Source organism: Myxocyprinus asiaticus, chromosome 6, assembly GCF_019703515.2.
Source record: "Myxocyprinus asiaticus isolate MX2 ecotype Aquarium Trade chromosome 6, UBuf_Myxa_2, whole genome shotgun sequence".
Lineage (NCBI taxonomy): Eukaryota > Metazoa > Chordata > Actinopteri > Cypriniformes > Catostomidae > Myxocyprinus > Myxocyprinus asiaticus.
In genome coordinates, this window is record NC_059349.1 from 36441223 (window position 1) to 36460191 (window position 18969).

The following is an 18969-nucleotide window of genomic DNA, read 5'->3' on the forward strand; positions in this document are numbered from 1 at the left end:
GAATTTTAATTGATGTAGCAAACAAGATGCAAAATTAGAATTCAAATTTGAATATTAGGAAGTATAATTACAATAGAATGAAATTTCATTTTGTAAAAGATTAGTCCACCCATAAAAGACAATACTGTCATAATTTACTAAGCCTTATGTTGTTCCAAACCCCTGCAACTTTCTTTCTTCCATTGAACACAGAAGATGTTAGGAAGAATGACTGCCTCTCTCAGCATTAACTTATAATGCATCTTCTACCATACAATGAAGTGAATGCTGAATGAAGCTGTCATTTTCTCTAACATCTCCTTTTGTGTTCCATGAAAAAAAAAAAAAAAGGAATTAATACAGGTTTAGAACAATATAAGGGTGAGTAAATGATGACAGTGTTTAATTTTTTGGGTGTACTATCTCTTTAATAATATAATATTTAATAATACATTTCATTTTTCAGTATTTTCAGTTTTAACACTGCATATAAGGTATTATCAGAAACATTGTATTAATAATCAATGTTTGAAATTACAACTATATTAATTTGTTTTAAATTTATAAATATTTCATTATGGTTCATAAATTAAATTACATTTTATGGACCATGAAGGAAGTGCACTTCATTCCAATTGACCCTTAAAGTCTTCAAAATGAAGCCAAACATCAATATATACTGTAATCAGCAGTATAAAATTTTGATTTCAGAAGTCATAAAAAAAAAAAAAAAAAAGTTAAACAATGTGGTGGAAATTTTGATTAAGATACACTGTGTTTCCACACAAGGTGTTTCCATATTTACTGTATATGCATTCCCTGATACAAATCAGGGAATACATAGGCACAATTAATGATGCACTGTAATTATGTTTGTTTTGTAGCAAAACATGTGCTGTAAATTTCCTTTGTTGTGCAACTATGTTAAATTATTTATATAAATTTAATATTTATTAAATTTCTCTTCCTGTAATTCCAATTCAATTTCCAATTTCCAACATTATGTAGGGCCTGGCAAATTTGATTAAAATTCCAACTCATTAACTGAAAGGGTGCCAATTCACACACATATACATCGGAAAACTCACAAAAGAGATACTCGCTAGAAAGGCTCATAATGTCTGCAAATCTACTATCATTTACTTTTAACCTAATAACTTTAGAAAACAACAGACACATGCACTGATGGTGAATGTGTCCAAAAAACCTCTGGTCTCATGCTGTAGCCCAGTTCCTGTCCTCACCTTGCAGGATAGCTGGGGCATTACAGGAAAAGGTGCACTGCTTGCCAAATGTGGTGCCCCAGGGACACGAGAAGGATGCAAAATAGACATGAGACTGAGGAGGGTGGGCACAGTCCACTGGCTGACAGCTCACTATACGGTCCCAAACTCCATGCACACAGCTCAGCTCTGCTTCTGTCTGAGGAGACAATAAACCCACAGAGAGAGAAAGAATGGGACACAATGTTAATTGTAAATGCTAATTACTCTACTGTCTGTCTATTCAAAGAGACAGAAATAAAAGTTGTTTACACCAGGAACTGGACTTTTTTGGTGACAGGGTCATTACACAATATGGCACACCATTCACAACACATTCTGTGATGTGACATAATTCTGAGTGAAAAAATAATATTTAATAGGACAAAATGTAGGGTGGGACTTTATTTATTTATTTATTTAAATTTTATGTGGGCTATACTATGTTTGGATTATATAATTTTCCCCACCCACATGAACTTGATTACATCAGCAGAGATGAAAAGTTGTTTTAGGGCCAAAAAATTTTTAACGTTCAAGAAAAACGAGCACTTAAAAATCTTGTACAATAAAACCGTGGACATGTATTATGGCTGTTACAATTTACAAAACAGACAAACAGCTACAGTACAAATACTTCTACACACCTGAAGAGAGGAAAGGCCCTGGCCATGGAGAACAGTGAGGGTGTAGCCACGATGACAAGAAACAGAGCAATGATTAGTGTCTATGTCTGGAGTACAGCGCACTGAAGCGTGGTCCACTTTCAAAGGACCACATGACTCTGTACTGCACAGCCTACGCACGCATCTGTGAGGGAAAAACAAATATTTAGTTCATTCGGTTGTATGCAATGCTATAGACATATATATGTAGACACCTACAGACATACGAATTTGATTACTTATTAATAATCAACCATGGAGGGATTTCTTTTTTTATTTGTATATATGGTCTCTGTAAACATATGAAGTGTTTGCCTAAGTGATGCATTATCTTCATGACATGATGTATAACGAGGGAGGGGAGGGACAGATCATGACCTTAAACATTCAACATTTAATAGATGAACACTTTTTACATACCTCTTCATGTGTTAAATCTATAAAACAATAAAAGTCTATGTCATGTCCCGATTTAGATAGCTAAGTAAATGTGTGTTTGTGTGTTTATGCTTGTAAGTTGTGGGAGACACCACCCTCAGCGCACCCGGTCAGGGCAAAGGCGCTGAAGTGACATGATGTACGCAATGCAACCGCCAGCACAGCCACTTGAGCGGAGGAGAAGTTGAGCTGCACTGCTGAGGTCTGGTAGAATGGCACACTCAAGTTATGAGTCACGTTCACTACTAGGGGGTTACACTGGCATGACAGCTCGTACGAACCTGTGGACAAACACACATACAAACATGACAACATGTACAGGCCACACAAAGGTCATAATACAAACATACAAAGCTTTTCAAAAACAAATTATGGATTGTATCTGTATTACCAAGAATGTGTTTTTTCCCGGTGGTATCACACAGTTGTATGGTCACCGTGTTCCTGGAATTCTCTCCATTCCAACTACCATCATAGGCCAGGTAGATAATAACAGACGCTGCTACACCGGGTCTCTCAAATCCTACCTGCAAAAACACATTGAATCAATGTTAAACTGTCAAATAATACAGGGGTTTTCAAACTGGGATTTGGGAATCCTCAGGGGGCCGAAAGGGGATGCTAGGAGATCCATGGAAAATTTCGGAGGAAAATAAAAAGGTAAAAAATAATAATATTAAAAGAAAAAGATGTCAACAAGATGTCACTGTCAACTTAATACAAAGTATGAAAACCCTTGAAATAGCATATACATACCCAATCAACCACTTCTGCTGACTCCTCCTCCACGTGACGCGTGACCCTACCAACGAGCTTACATCATCCCTCTCAAGAGCACACGTCACAGAGATGTACAGAAGCTTGTGATGCTTATGTTGCAGGTTTCTGTCTATAACGGTTTGCCAAGGGAAAGCTTTGCTCTAGCCACCTCTGCGAAGGTGTTGGAACCCATTAGACTATTTCGGAACCGGTGTCGAGTAGTGTGTGGGAGCTGAATGACCCATGTGTCAGGCGTTGCCCTTACAGTACAGATTGCCCAAGAAGGTCAGAAAGGAGGGTGTGGCATGTTAGGAGTGACTGTTTTGGGGAGCAACTTGGACCCTGTTCCCCTTTTCCCGACCTACAAAGTAAACTTTGGCGTTAACGGGAGGGGGTATATTGTCTAGTCATACTGACGAGGTTTCAGCGCCGTATTCCTTTGAGGAGTTCGGCGGACCTGGTGAACAATGGAGCACGTCAAGCTTCGTTACTAACTCAGTCAAGCGTCTCCTTATATCCTCCATTTCCTCTCTCAATTCTTGTTCTCTGAGGGGATTTGAAACCTTGCCTACCCACTCACCTTCTTGTTTGGGTTTTCGTTTGAACTGCGCATTTCCTTTCGGCCGGCGAACGTTTTGTTGTTTAGGCCTGCCATGTCCTGCCCATGGGGGTGTGTCTGGTCACCACCCCCCTGGTTCTGTTGCCTACCCTGCAGGCGGGGTGATCGGCACCTCTGGGGTCCGGTTCTAGCATTCACCTTAACGCGAGGCATTTCGTTGCCTTAAAACGCTAGGTCTACATATTCTGAGGCTTGGATCTCCAGGACTCTGGTGTCGCCTTCGTGCCCTCAGGCAGGGCGCACGCATGTCTCCCATGCCAGTTGCGCATATCTTCTGGTTTCCTGCATGGTGGGGTTGCCCATTCTGCAGTGCATCGTGATGTCATATCGCACGCACTCGTGGAGTTTGTGAAGGAAAAGAGACTTGAAAGCTCGTTCCTCCTCCAGACCTGGTGCGTTACTTCCTTGGAAGTACGTGGTTCTCAGGCATCTATAATACTCACGCGGAAGCTCGTGCCTCTTCTGGGTGATGGCGAAAGCAGCTATGGTAGCGGAGGCTTCATCGATATACAGCAAATACTCCTCGCGTAGGGCTTTACACAGAGCTGAGTAGCGGTTTCGTGTACCAGTCGGAAGCGTTTCCATGAACACATGAACACTCCTTACAGTGGTCTTATATATAAGCTTGAGTTTTTCACGCGACGAAGCATAAGGCAAGTCAATCAGGCAGTGCTCAATTTCTCTGAGATAATTGTCGATGTTTGAATCTCGATTACTTGGGTCAAAGCATTCTATGTCTCCTGCGAGGGACTCGAGTTGTCGGATTCGCAAGCGTTGGTGGCGGTATGACCACGGGTCGTCCGAGTCATCCAAAACACCATAGTCACTCGGATCGCTATAGCGATGAGGATGACTTCCTCCCCTTCGTGGTGGGGAAGGAGTCCAGTCGACACGTGGGGGTGGACCCCGGGTTGTGTACAGCTCCCTGGCTAATGGGATCTTCGAGCCGCTTACACCACTCTGGGCTTGAAAATAATTGTCCCCCCTCCGTGTTGTGGAATCAGTTGGTTTGAAACAAATGGTGGCATGACTGAAAACTGACTGAGGAGGGCAACTGTAAGGAGGGGCACCTGCATCCAACCAGAGGGCCGCTGGAGGAGCTTGAAAGGTGTCTTGGAGGACTAAGTCAGAGACTGTACCACTAGGAGCAGCTTGGCTCCTAGCATGTGTCCCTGGGTTTCTCAGGGGCAGATTCCTATGCATAGCGCTAAAGAGGGGGCTCTCTTCTATGTCAGATGTTGTGCTGTGCTTTTCAGCTGCACTTACCTGATCTGACTCTGCTTTTAGCTGGGCAGCTTGAAGCAGCCTGCGCAGGGTTTCATTTTCCTCCTGCATCCGGGCATTATCTTCCTGTGCCTGAGATTTTCCCTCTGCACCGCTTTGTAGCTGCTCTGCAGCTGGGCGAGCTGGGCCTGGTGCTCTGCGGTTTGCAGTTGGGTTTTGCGGTGATGAAGAAGGAACATTTGGCCCACTAGGTCCGGGATTGTGTGCATTGGCTTCCCGACCGGGTTGTTGACATAATCAACTAGTTCCTGCAATGCTTCATCACAACGACTAATATTGTAGCCGTTAAGGTTATCTCTCTCCTCTACGGAGAGATGGAGGACAGCAGCGACTACATCTTGCAGTGCTGGGTCAACTAACCTCTGTGGAGCTTCAGCTCCAGTCACGCGGGGCAATTGGTGACTCATTTTACTGGGGCAGTAAAAATTCTTGTGACACAGTGGCTCTGATAGCTTGTTGTTTTACAGTTGTTATAATGCTGACACGAATACACAGGTGAGAGGCTTCGACATAATCACCAATCATTATGAAACATTAATTAAAATTAACACTAGCTTATTGATCATTCAAATTCAACAATCATCAAAGATAATTATCAATTATCAAAAATCAATAGAATATTAATAAGGATTAACAGGGCACCACCCTGGAATCAGGGACTAATAACCAGATAGTATAACAGTCTCAATATTAGATTGTTTTCTTAGGAAAATCGACATCCGAAGAATATCGATTTTCGGGGAAAAAACAATGAGAGAAGGCTTGAATCCGAGCACTGACATCCCGTCAGCATGACACAGGCGTATGCAAAACAAACCAAAACACTTCTTTGTAATATAAACAAAGTTTATTTATGCAGTAATATCAATTAATAATTAATACAATGCAGTCAATAAACTTCCGACTTACAACTACAAACTAAACAGTGATATGATTAGATATGGAAATCAAAATAATCCTATAACACATGAGGGTGTGTGTGTAAGCAGGGACGCGCACAAAATGGTGGACATGACTCTCGTGGAGAGTATGTCACGCGAGACTTCCGGCCAGGGAATATGACCGCGAATGTGGGCGGAGAGAAACCAGTCAATGGTAGCTTAGGGACAAAGCTGATCTTTATCACGAAGCTATCTACTAGCCAAAAATTTGTGCCAGAATGTTTGTGAGGGGTCACGTGTGTGTGTGTGTGTGTTTGTGTGGTTAGTACGAGAGAGAGAGAGAGAGAGAAAATTAAGTGACGGCCCCAAAGCCGATTTTGCGATCGTGGGAGAGAAAGCAGCTGTTAGTTTATCACTCAGAGATGCGGTGGACGGCTCGTAAACAGTCCCACGTTCTTTGATTCTTTAATGGATAAACTCAGTTTGCCGGTCTCACCCGCGATGGTGAAAGTCCAACAGTCCAGTTTGCTTGGACCACAATACAGCAAATCAAATTCATGATAATTAATACCCTGAATATTAATAATGAGCGGACATGGTGGTCCATAAACTGTACAGGCAAAAAACCTTGAAACACAAGAATAACACACTATAATATTCTATCTCTGCCCAGACGTAAACCTCTTACTTGAATCGCATGAGGATGCAGAATGTATGTTCATCCGTCCTTTAACACAGACTCGGTTCCTCGAGGCTCGGGTGATGATGGGAGGCCATTTCCTTGCTCTGTCGGCGGGCAGTACGGCTGCTGATTCTCGGCGGGTTGGTGGAGAAATCAGAAATGTCGACTTGATTGAAGATGGAAGAGAAATCTTTAATCTCTTCACTTCTGCAGGCAAACGGATGAAGATGCAGATTGCTCGGCGGTCTCCTTCGGATCCGTTAGAGTGTTCGGTTGAACACAGAGTAATCTCAACTCGTCCAGTGAGATGGAGATTGTATGGCCACAGTTTCAAGTCATACGTTACTTCCTTGTGCCACGAAGCTGCACCTGAGAGCAGCGATGAGCTGTGTCTACACACGGCAAGCAAAGTTGCTGAAAACAAATCCCGGAAGCATTTCAGAGGTATTTCTACTCCTGATGATGTCACGGTTGAGGTGCGTTCTGTTGTGTGCCTCATCCAATAGGAGTTGAGAGTTTGATCCTTTAGTGACCAAGGCTTCATGGGATTTGTAGTCTGTTTTGGACTCCCTTTGTTTGATTTTGGCGCGGTTTTTATCAGTAAGATTTACGACTTGGTATGTGGGGGCCTGAGTTAGGTTTTACGACTGCGTTAGGCTTGCCTTTGACTTCTATCTGAACACATGAGGCCCAACACACCCCACTGAGAGCAAACCACATTATAGTGACCACGAGGAGGTTACCCCATGTGACTCTACCCTCCCTAGCAACTGGGCCAATTTGGTTGCTTAGGACACCTGGGTGGAGCCACTCAGCATGCCCTGGGATTTGAACACGTGAACTCCAGGGGTGGTAGTCAGCGTCTTTACTCGCTGAGCTACCCAGGCCCTTAAGTGTTTTTTCTTTGCTTGTCAGTAAATATATCTTGTATTAAGAATATTTTGATATTTTTACTGGAAAACAAGACACAAATACTAATTAAGAATAAAGAAACAGTGTATTAATTGGTCTACTATTACCATCAAAGTGCAGTCAAAGTCTTCCAACTAAACATTTGTTCAATGAACATGTGCACATACCTTTAGCCAAACAGGCTGATCTTGATTATAGTAGCTGTTAAGATGGGCAGTGCAGGGAGTCCATGCCTCAGGTGTCACTACTTCATTTATGTCAAAATATTGTGACTTGCACATCTGATAAGGAAAGAATATAAAATAAAATAAAACGTCCTAGTTACTTGCGTAACCTCCGTTCCCTGATGGAGGGAACAAGACATTGTGTCGATGTAGTGACACTGGGGTCACTCTTGGGAGCCCGAAACACCTCTGGTCTTTGAAGGCCAATGAAAATTGGCGAGTGGTATTTGCATGCCACTCCCCCGGACATACGGGTATAAAAGGAGCTGGTATGCAACCACTCATTTCAGGTTTTATGCTGAGGAGCCAAGACAAGGTCCGGCCATTTCAGCGGGTAGTTCAGCAATGTCTCGTTCCCTCCATCAGGGAACGGAGGTTACGCAAGTAACCAGGACATTCCCTATCTGTCACTCACTCAACGTTGTATTGATGTAGTGACACTAGGGGTCCCTATACAAAATGCCGCAACTGGCTGAACTGTGTTACGTGAACTGGTGGTGTGTGACAGGCAGACAACTGTGTGCCTCGTAGACAGTGCACCAGACGACACGTAACCTCCCCCAACATAATTATGAGTGTCAAATGGCCCTTTGGGGACAAGTCGACTACCCAAAAGATAGAGACAGGCTAACCCAGTCGTGGCCTCTTTTCCCCTCCCCCCAAGGGGAGGACACCGCGGAGACCACACCTCGCCCAAAGAGAGGGGGGGGATATTTAAGTGGAAAATACGTCACATGTATTTGATGAAAACACGTCTTGCTGACCATGTGGAGAAATCTCATGGTAGATCCTACCCAACGGGGGAGGAGTTGCTACAAACATGGAGACTGTGGCATTGGGGGCTCTGCCCAAGGAAGACGCAGTTTGCCACAGGGAAACGAATTAGTGGAAGATATACATCGGGGTTACCTTACAGGGAACGCCACATGCGGAGCACCTACCCCAGAACAGGGCTCTTAGTTAGCATGTGTACTGGGCCGGCAGCGAGTCTCTCTGAAAACTCAATTGCCAAAGGGCTCGGAGGAAGTCAATCAGGGAACATAGTTTGTGAACACTACTGGGAATTAATGGCGCACGTCTTCAGCTCAGAGAAGGTGAAAGGCGCTACGTGCAAGCGATACATCAGGCCGGCTATCCCGGGCTTATCCACTTGTATTGACTGCCACTACCTGGGACGAAACCGGTTCCACCCAGAGGTTGTAGAACCTAGCAAATTATGTTGGGTGTTGCCCAGCCCGCTGCTCTGCAAATGTCTGTTAGAGAGGCACCCCTGGCTAGGGCCCAGGAGGCCGCTACACCCCTGGTAGAATGGGATCATAGCCCTACTGGTGGTGGCACATCCTGGGCGTGATATGCCATAGCTATAGCATCAATGAGCCAGTGGGCGATCCTCTGCTTGGAGACAACGCTTCCTTTCCGCTGTACACCAAAGCAGACAAAGAGCTGCTCAGAGATCCTAAAGCTCTGTGTGCGATCCAAATAAATGCGTAAAGCGCTCACCGGACACAGCAATGACAGGGCTGGGTCTGCCTCCTCCTGGGGAAGCGCTCGCAGGTTCACCACCTGGTCCCTAAAAAGGGTCGTGGGAACCTTGGGCACATAGCCCGGTCAGGGTCTCAAGATCATGTGAGAGTAGCCCAGACTGAATTCCAGGCACGTTTCGCTGACAGAGAACGCTTGCAGGTCTCCTACCCTCTTGATGGAAGTGAGCGCAGTCAGGAGGGCAGTCTTCAAGGAGAGTACCTTAAGCTCAGCTGACTGCAAAGGCTCAAAGGGGGCTCTCTGTAGACCCTGAAGAACTACAGAGAGGTCCCATGAGGGAACGAGATGCGGACTGGAGGGGTTCAGCCTCCTGACGCCTCTCAGGAACCTGATGATCAGGTCGTGCTTCCCTAAGGACTTACCATCCACTGTGTTGTGGTGTGCCGCTATAGTGGCTACATACACCTTCAAAGTGGAGGGGGACAGCTGCCCCTCCAGCAGGAAGGAAAGCACCGATCCGACTGTGCATCTCTGGGGGTCGTCGCGTCGGGAAGAACACCACTTATCGAACATACGCCACTTCAAAGCATACAGGCACCTCGTAGAGGTGGTAGACCACTTAGGTCTTCTGTGTCCCGTCCAAGGGCTAGACATGGAGATTCCAGAGGTCTGGTCATGGGTGCCAGATGGTGCCCCGTCCCTGAGAAACAAGGTCCTTCCTCAGGGGACTTTACCAGGGGGGGCTGTCGCGGGGAGCGTGAGGTCCGAGAACCATGTCTGGGTGGGCAAGTAGGGTGCTACCAGGAAGACCTGATCCTCACCCTCCCTGACCTTGCACAGAGTCTGTGCAAGTAGGCTCACTGGGGGAAATGCATATTTGCATAGGCCAGGAGGCCAGCTGTGTGCCAGCGCATCTATGCCAAGAGGTGCCTCGGTCAGGGTGTACCAGAGCGGGCAGTGGGAGAATTCTTAGGAGGCGAACAGGTCTACCTGTGCCTGTCCGAATTGACTCCAAATCAGCTGGACCACCTGATGGTGGAGTTTCCACTCTCCCCTGAGGGTAACCTGCCGTAACAGCGCATCATATGCTACTGTTGCTGTGTTGTCTGTCCGAACTATCACGTGCTTGCCCTGGATCAATGGCCGGAAACTCCATAGGGTGAGCAGAATTGCCAACAACTTGAGGCAGTTGATGTGCCAATGCAGCCGCGGGCCCGTCCATAAGCCAGCGGCTGCATGCCCATTGCAAACAGCGCCCCAGCCCGTTTTGGAGGCGTCTGTCATGACCACGACGTGCCTGGAGACCTGCTCTAGGGAAACACCTGCCCGTTGAAATGAGAGGTCGGTCCAAGGGCTGAAGAGATGGTGAGAGACCGGCGTGATGGCCACACGATGTGTCCCGCAGCGCCATGCCCATCTCGGGACTCGAGTCTGAAGCCAGTGCTGAAGCGGTCGCATATGCATCAACCCGAGCGGGGTGGCCACCGCTGAGGATGCCATATGCCCCAGGAGCCTCTGAAATAGTTTCAGTGGAACCGGTGTTTTCTGTTTGAATGCCTTCAAACAGGCCAGCACCGACTGTGCACGCTCGCTCGTGAAGCGCGCTGTCAATGAGACTGAGTACAACTCCAAACCGAGAAAAGAGATGATCTGAACCGGGAGGAGCTTGCTCTTTTCCCAGTTGACCCGAAGCCCTAATCGGCTGAGGTGCGAGAGCACCAAGTCCCTGTGTTCACACAACATGTCCCAAGAGTGAGCTAGGATTAGCCAATTTTCAAGATAGTTGAGAATGTGAATGCCCACTTCCCTTAATGGGGCAAGAGCTGCCTCTGTGACCTTCATGAAGACATAAGGGGACAAGCACAGGCCAAAAGGGAGGACCTTGTATTGATACGCCTGACCCTCGAATGCAAACCGCAGGAAGGGTCTGTGTCGAGGTAGAATCGAGACGTGAAAGTACGCGTCCTTCTGGTCTACCGCCACGAACCATTCTAGATGCTGGACACTCGCCAGAATGCGTTTTTCTGGAATGCGACGATCCGGACCAGCCATCGCGATGGATTTGAAAGCGCAAGCCACGCATCCAAGTTCCGCACGAGTGGGACCAAAGAGACAACGTCGTCAGACGTACCAGCAGGTGGGGTCTTGCGGCGGTGCGGAGCTCGAGGTGCCAAACCATGTCGTGGCCGTGCTGAGTCTAGGGACATCGAAGCACTTACCTGGCTCCTTGTGACCACACCGGAACAGCCTGGGACGGGGGAGGAAGAGGCCTGTCCTCGCAACCCATGGAGACTGTCACATCGGGGGCGGATGTGTGCCACAGCTGGGTGCGCAAGGGCGGGGAGAACGCCGCTGGAGCACCAATCCTGCAAGGGAAAAAATGTGGACGTGGTCGTGATGATGACCGTGCACACTGGGTATGTGACCCAGGTAAGGAGGAAACTGCTCTTTTGCTGAACTGTTGGGTACCGCAGCCACTTGGGCACGCGGCGAAATCAAATGAAAAGGCAACAAAAGATTCTCCACCCGGCCCTCCACCGGGGGATGGAGTGGTCTTACTACCAGCTCCAATGCAGTGGGATTCGTCGACCCTGGGTCGCCCATCTCAGGGGCGCTTTGACGACCTTCGTTGGTTCTTGGCGGCCAGCCTTGAGACAGGTGGCGTCTGCTTCCTGCGGTGGGCTCCACGACGGGTGAAGGGGTGGGTTGCGGTGGAGCCAGTGCGGTCACCGCAGGGGGATGCCCTTGGCGATGAGCAGACGGGGTGCGGGATCTTGAGCTGCGCCGGGGCAGGATATGCCGGATAGCCTCCGTCTGCTGCTTCACCGTCGAGAACTGCTGGGCAAAGTCCTTGACGGTGTCGCTGAATAGGCCAACCTGGGAGATGGGGCAGCATGGAACCATGTCTTGTCGGCCTCACCCATCTCCACCAGGCTGAGCCAAAGGTGGCACTCCTGGACCACTAATGTGGGCATCATCCACCCGAGAGACCGCACCGTGACCTTCGTCGCTCGGAGAGCAAGGTCAGTCACCGAGTGCAGTTCCTGCATCAGATCTGGTGCAGAATTACCCTCATGCAGTTCTTTTAGCACCTTGGCTTGGTGGACCTGCAGGAGAGCCATGGCATGCAGTGCAGAGGCGGCTTGTCCAGCAGCACTGTAGGCTTTGGCCATCAGGGATGACTTGAACCTACAGGGCTTGGACGGGAGCTCCGCGCCAGGTGGCAGCGCTCTACGGGCATAGGTGCACCGTGAGCGCCTTATCCACCGGGGGAATCGCCGTATAGCCCCTGGCCGCCCCACCATCGAGGGTAGTGAGGGCGGGGGAACTGAGAAATCGGGACCAGGCAGTAAAAGGTGCCTCCCACGATTTTGTCAGCTCCTCGTGCACTTCGGGGAAGAAAGGCACTGGAACGGGGCACGGCTGCTTTGAGAGGCGCCGTGAGCCCAGGAACCAATCATCGAGCCGTGAGGGTTCAGGGGAGAGTGGAGGGTTCCACTCTAGCCCGACGCTCGTGGCCGCCCGGGAAAGCATGTCCATCATCTCTGCATCAGCCTGTGACTGGGCAATCGTCCCCGAAGGGGGGAGACCAGCTGAGGCTTCTGCGTCCGACTGGACAAGCCCTCTCTCCGATGCTGCGCTCGAGAGCTCACCAGCTTCGCGGGCTCCGAACAAGAGGTTGAACTCACCATGAGACGAGCCAGCGGACTCATCCGGAAGCCCGATCGGGGCAGACAAGCGTGCTGGGGAATGGGAGGTCCGCGGGGGGATACCCGGTGGAGGTGGTCCCATTGGGTTCCCCAAATCGCCCCCAGTGCTAGCCGCGCTGGCCTCAAACCCATAGGTAGAAGGACTGAGGTGGAGAGCCGCTGGGGTGGTTTGCTTTCTTACGAAAGCAAGCCGCGACCGCAACGTTGCCATGGTCATGTTCTCGCAGTGAGAATATGAACCATCCACGAACGCTGCCTCCATGTGGGTCGCGCCCAGACACGAAAGACAGCGGTCGTGATCATCTGAAGTTGAGAGGTAACGACCGCAACCAGGAATAACACACAATTGGAAAGGCATCTTTAAAAAGACGCGTCTTAAAAAAGACGTTCCGTGTGTGCCGCTCTTTTAGAGAAATATACTCTTTCAGGAAAATATACTCTCTTTTTTCTGCCGAAGCACCCAGGGGCATTCTCTGCAGTGCACCAGTGCAGAGGAGAGAGAAGCCGCTGAAATGTGCCATCAGATCCAGCAGAGGTGAATGAACAGTCATGAGAATTCAGCTCAGTGAGCATGACCATTTGGCTCCGAAGAGAATATCTGAATGAGTGGTTGCATACCAGCTCCTTTTATACCCGTACGTCCGGGGGAGTGGCATGCAAATACCACTCACCAATTTTTATTGGTCTTTTATCAAAGACCAGAGGTGTTTCGGGCTCCCAAGAGTGACCCCTAGTGTCACTACATCGACACCAACGTCGAGTGAGTGACAGATAGGGAACACTGAACACAGATTTCATTTAGGAAAACCATAACTGAGTGTTTGTTAATTTTATTGGCAAAACATGATAAATAGGTGTTGTGGACAGGATCTAAACCGGTGGTGATGGGGTGGAGGGAGGGTGAAAACAACAGAAGTATATCAACAAGAGACAGCTGAGAGGCCTTATAAAGCAGAGGATGTAATGTGATTGCCTGATAGAATGAATCCCGAGATCTTCCTGGTAGAACTATGCTTATGCTTACATTTCCACTATTGTCACCAAACCGAATTGGAAAAACAATTACTGTTTTCAAACAGGTTTCTTGAACACTCCCTATATCTGCCACAGACAAACAGCTAGTTCCACCCCAAACTCATGCCATTGGTTAAGCCAATGTTGCTATGTTTGGCATGTCAGGATTCTCAAACAAAGAAAGCTATGTTCTGACTGTGCCTCAGAGTTTTTACAGTTTTCAAGGGAATCAACCTAAGAATGTATTGCTTATAGTTGTCTCTACATATTAAGCTGGGACAGGAGAAATTTGTTTAACATAGAAAAATTTACACACATCACCTTTAAGTGTTTATTGGCTATATTGTTTCTTAATTAATGTAAGCATGCTAGATTGCAGGGCACACTGAGAAAGAAATGCTTCTTTACCTGATTGAGCACAGGCTCTCCGGTGACCCTTGATGCAGGGCACCTCTGGTCCTGATGAGAGCCTAAAGCAGTGGACGCCCACTGATCAGTGAAACCCTGTGGAGTGAAAAAGCCACAATCCTGAATGCTGGACCCTCTCTCAAACTCCTCACACACTCCATCCCCTTCAAACACATAGCACAGGCTAGGCTGACCTGAGAGAGAGAGAGAGAGAGAGAGAGAGAGAGAGCACAAGCCCATAATAACTAAAAAGTAATGACTCCAATGCCAAGTTGTAGATGTATTTTTACAGTCGATTAAATACATGATCAAAACATTGATAAGAAATATGCAGGTGATGTCAGAGCATATGTATGATTTCTGTGCTTATTTATAAAAGAAATGGACAAGCAGATAAAAAAAATAATTCACTCTCTGTCACTCACTCGATGTTGTGTCGATGTAGTGACACTAGGGGTCACTCTTGGGAGCCCGAGACACCTCTGGTCTTTGATAAAAGGCCAATGAAAATTAGCGAGTGGTATTTGCATACCACTCCCCCGGACATACGGGTATAAAAGGAGCTGGTATGCAACCACTCATTCAGATTTTCTCTTCGGAGCTAAACGGTCATGCTCACTGAGCTGAATTCCCACGACTGTTCATTCACCTCTGCTGGATCTGACGGCACATTTCAGCAGCTTTTCCCTCCTCTGCACTGATGCACTGCAGAGAATACCCCTGGAACGTATTTTTAAAGACGTGTCTTTTTAAAGATGCCTTTCCTTTGTGTGATATTCCTGGTTGCACTCATTATCTCTTGCCTTCTGACGGTCACAATCACTGTCTTTTGCGGTGTCCATCTCGCGGATGGGTCATGTACTCATTGCGAGAACATGTCCATGGCAACGATGTGGTCGCGGCTTACCTTCATAAAAAAGCAAGCCACCCCAGAGGCTCCCCGCCTCGGTCCTTCAACCCACGGGTATGAGGCCAGTGTGGCTAGCACTGGGGGTGATTTGGGGACCCCAATGGGACCGCCTCCACCGGGTATCCCCCCGCGGACCTCCCATTCCCCAGCATGCTCGTCTGCCCCGATCAGGCTTCCAGATGTGTCCGCCAGCTCATCTCACGGCGAGTTCGAACTCTTATTCGGAGCCCGCGAAAGTGATGAGCTCTTGAGCACAGCATCGGAGAGCGGGCTCGTCCAGTCGGACATGGAAGCCTCAGCTGGGCTCCTCCCTTCGGGTGCGGTCGCCCAGTCACAGGCTGACGCGGAGATGATGACATGCTTTCCCAGGCAGCCGCGAGTGTCGGGCTAGAGTGGAACCCTCCGCTCTCCCCTGAACCCTTGCGGCTCGATGATTGGTTCCTGGGCTTGCGGTGCCGCTCAAATCCACGCCCCGCCCCCGTTCCTTTCTTTGGCAGCACACCATGACACAGTGGACGGTAAGTCCTTAAGGAAGCACAACCTGATCATCAGGTTCCTAAGAGGCGTCAGGAGGCTGAACCCCTCCAGACTGCGCCTCGTTCCCTCATGGGACCTCTCTGTAGTTCTTCAGGGTCTACAGAGAGCCCCTTTTGAGCCTTTGCAGTCAGCTGAGCTTAAGGCACTCTCCTTGAAGCTATCCTGACTGTGCTCACTTCCATCAAGAGGTTAGGAGACCTGCAAGTGTTCTCTGTCAGCGAAACGTGCCTGGAGCTCGGTCCGGGCTACTCTCACGTGATCTTGTGACCTCCACCGGGTTATGTGCCCAAGGTTCCCACAACCCCTTTTAGGGACCAGGTGGTGAACCTGCGAGCGCTGCTCCAGGAGGAGGCAGACCCAGCCCTGTCATTGCTGTGTCCAGTGCATGCTTTACGCATCTATTTGGATCGCACACAGAGCTTTAGGATCTCTGAGCAACTCTTTGTCTGCTTTGGTGCACAGCGGAAAGGAAGCGCTGTCTCCAAGCAGAGGATCGCCCACTGGCTCACTGACGCCATAGCTATGGCATATCACGCCCAGGACGTGCCGCCCCCGGTAGGGCTACGTGCCCATTCTACCAGAGGTGTAGTGGCCTCCTGGGCCCTGGCCAGGGGTGCCTCTCTAACAGACATTTGCAGAGCAGCAGGCTGGGCAACACCCAACACCTTTGCAAGGTTCTACAACCTCCGGGTGGAACCGGTTTCGTCCCAGGTAGTGGCACGCAATACAAGCGGATAAGCCCGGGATAGCCGGCCGGGTGTATCACTTGCACATAGTGCCTTTCACCTCCTCGGAGCTGAAGACGTGCGCCATTAATTCTCAGTAGTGTTCACAAAATATGTTCCCTGGTTGACTTCCTCCGAGCCATGTGGCAGTCGAGTTTTTGGAGGGACTTGCTGCCAGCCCAGTACACGTGCTAACTAAGAGCCCTGTTCTAAGGTAGGTGCTCCGCATGTGGCGGTTCCCTGTAAGGTAACCCCATAAGATGTATATCTTCCGCTAATTCGTTTCCCTGTTGGCAAACTGTGTCTTCCTTGGGCAGAGCCCCCTCTGCCACAGCCTCCATGTTTGTAGCAACTCCTCTCCCGTTAGGTAGGGTCTACCATGAGACTCTCCACATGGTCGGCAAGACCATGTGACGTATTTTCCAATTAAATATCCCCCCCTCTCTTTGGGCAAGGTGTGGTGTCCGCGGTGTCCTCCCCTTGGGAGGGACACCCCCCGACTAAACCTGGCGGCCCAGTCAGATAATCCCCCTTATTTTTTAGGGATTGGAAAAAAAGAAGGGGAAAAGAGGCCACGACTGGGTTAGCCTGTCTCTATCTTTTGGGTAGTCGACTTGTCGAAACACTCATAACTATGTTGGGGGAGGTTACGTGTCGGCCTGGTGCGATGGCTACGAGGCACACAGTTGTCTGCCCATCACACACCGCCAGTTCACGTAACACATTTCAGCCAGTTGTGACGTTTTGTTTAGGGACCCCTAATGTCACTACATCGACACAACGTCGAGTGAGTGACAGATAGGGAACGTCCTGGTTACTTGCATAACCTCCGTTCCCTGATGGAGGGAACGAGACGTTGTGTCCCTGCTGCCACAACGCTGAACTACCCACTGAAATGGCCTGACCTTGTCTCGGCTCCTCAGCATAAAACCTGAATGAGTGGTTGCATACCAGCTCCTTTTATACCCGTATGTCCGGGGGAGTGGCATGCAAATACCACTCGCCAATTTTCATTGGCCTTTTATCAAAGACCAGAGGTGTCTCGGGCTCCCAAGAGTGACCCCTAGTGTCACTTCATCGACACAATGTCTCGTTCCCTCCATCAGGGAATGGAGGTTACGCAAGTAACCAGGACATTAGCATGTCATTAAATTGCATTTGTTAAAATGGGACACATGTGAATGACATCAGAGTCTTGCATGTGTTCTTGTCTGAAAATGCTTCAAGTTAACAGGAAGATGACTCATCAGTCGGCACAGCTTATCAAAGGCGAGGGGTCTTGAAAGGATTCTAACAACAAATTAAAAACACAAGCATTTGATTGGCTGTCTCCACTATACAGAAGATGACCTAACCCATGTGCCTATGCCAGAGGATTTACTCCTAAGCTTTGTTGATCTTTGCTCCCCAAATATGCTTGTGGACATAATATATGAGAGCTCCTAATGTGGGGAAACAGATCACAAAAAAAGCCATTCTTGAATGCCAAGCTACCATGAAAACATTGGGAAGTTTGATGGAATGCGAGTTACTTCTATAGCTGTGTTTGAATTAGACATTTTGCATGCTACACGCTCACAGAAAATGTGGCACTTTCAGTCATGAAAACAACCTTGATTAATTTGGTGAACTATTTGTTTTTTTCTTACATTTCCAGCAAAACTTCTAGTATTGTTTCATTCCAAAATTACAAAGGACTAACAAATGCATTATGTAACCATGCCATACAGTTAGATAATAATTGTTAGAAAGAGCAGTTCCAGCCTACAACATACATTAAATATTTTGAACCTATTCCAGTACTGGCCTATTCCAATACTATCATAAGACTATGACAGTATAGAATAAGGAATACTCTATTATATATCTTCAAAGATAAAAATACCACCAGTAGCGTTAACTGAATTTAGATTCACTGTTTGGACTGGATCCTCTCAATCTGGAATGAAAGTATTCAAGTTTGTTTTGATGTAAGTGGTCCTAACTGAATTATCATATACAAAAACTACAATAAATAAATAAATAAGTGAAAACATTTTCATTTTTGAAAACGAATGTAAAACTTAAACTAAACTTAAATACAATTGTATTACTCCAAAACTAATTAAAATTTAATATAAATGACAACAAATTATTATAGATTTCGTTTTTGATTCACAGTATAGTATAAAATTTGAACCTATATAACCAGCCTTCATTAAACATGAAAATGCCTAGATAGCTGCAACACTAGATTTTTAGACAAATGTACCCCTCTTAAACATATTTTAATGATTATTTAAATGATATCAAGTCAAGTTTTTGAATTCATATTGAGACAAACTTTTGGAAGTGTAAAATAACTTTGATTTTGGGATAATTGCTAAAATACTTGCTTTTTGGAACTATTGGTTATCTGTAAAAATTTCATTATTCCTCTATTTCTGGAGCTGGAGGGTTCTACAGTTAAAAATGTCATGGTCCTTTCACTCTGTCAGT

The 18969-nt window shown here is 47.6% G+C and overlaps 1 protein-coding gene across 1 annotated transcript in view; it reads right to left on the minus strand.

The window, feature by feature from the left end:
• The window catches only part of LOC127442209 (pappalysin-2-like), a 139239-nt gene that overhangs the window by 59636 nt on the left and 60634 nt on the right, over window positions 1–18969 (minus strand). The window contains exons 11-16 of the mRNA XM_051700059.1: window positions 14320–14513; window positions 7649–7762; window positions 2736–2871; window positions 2451–2625; window positions 1889–2051; window positions 1224–1401 (exon numbers count right to left, since the gene is read on the minus strand). Coding sequence (XP_051556019.1) covers window positions 1224–1401; window positions 1889–2051; window positions 2451–2625; window positions 2736–2871; window positions 7649–7762; window positions 14320–14513 — 960 coding nt within the window. The remainder of the gene's footprint in view (window positions 1–1223; window positions 1402–1888; window positions 2052–2450; window positions 2626–2735; window positions 2872–7648; window positions 7763–14319; window positions 14514–18969) is intronic.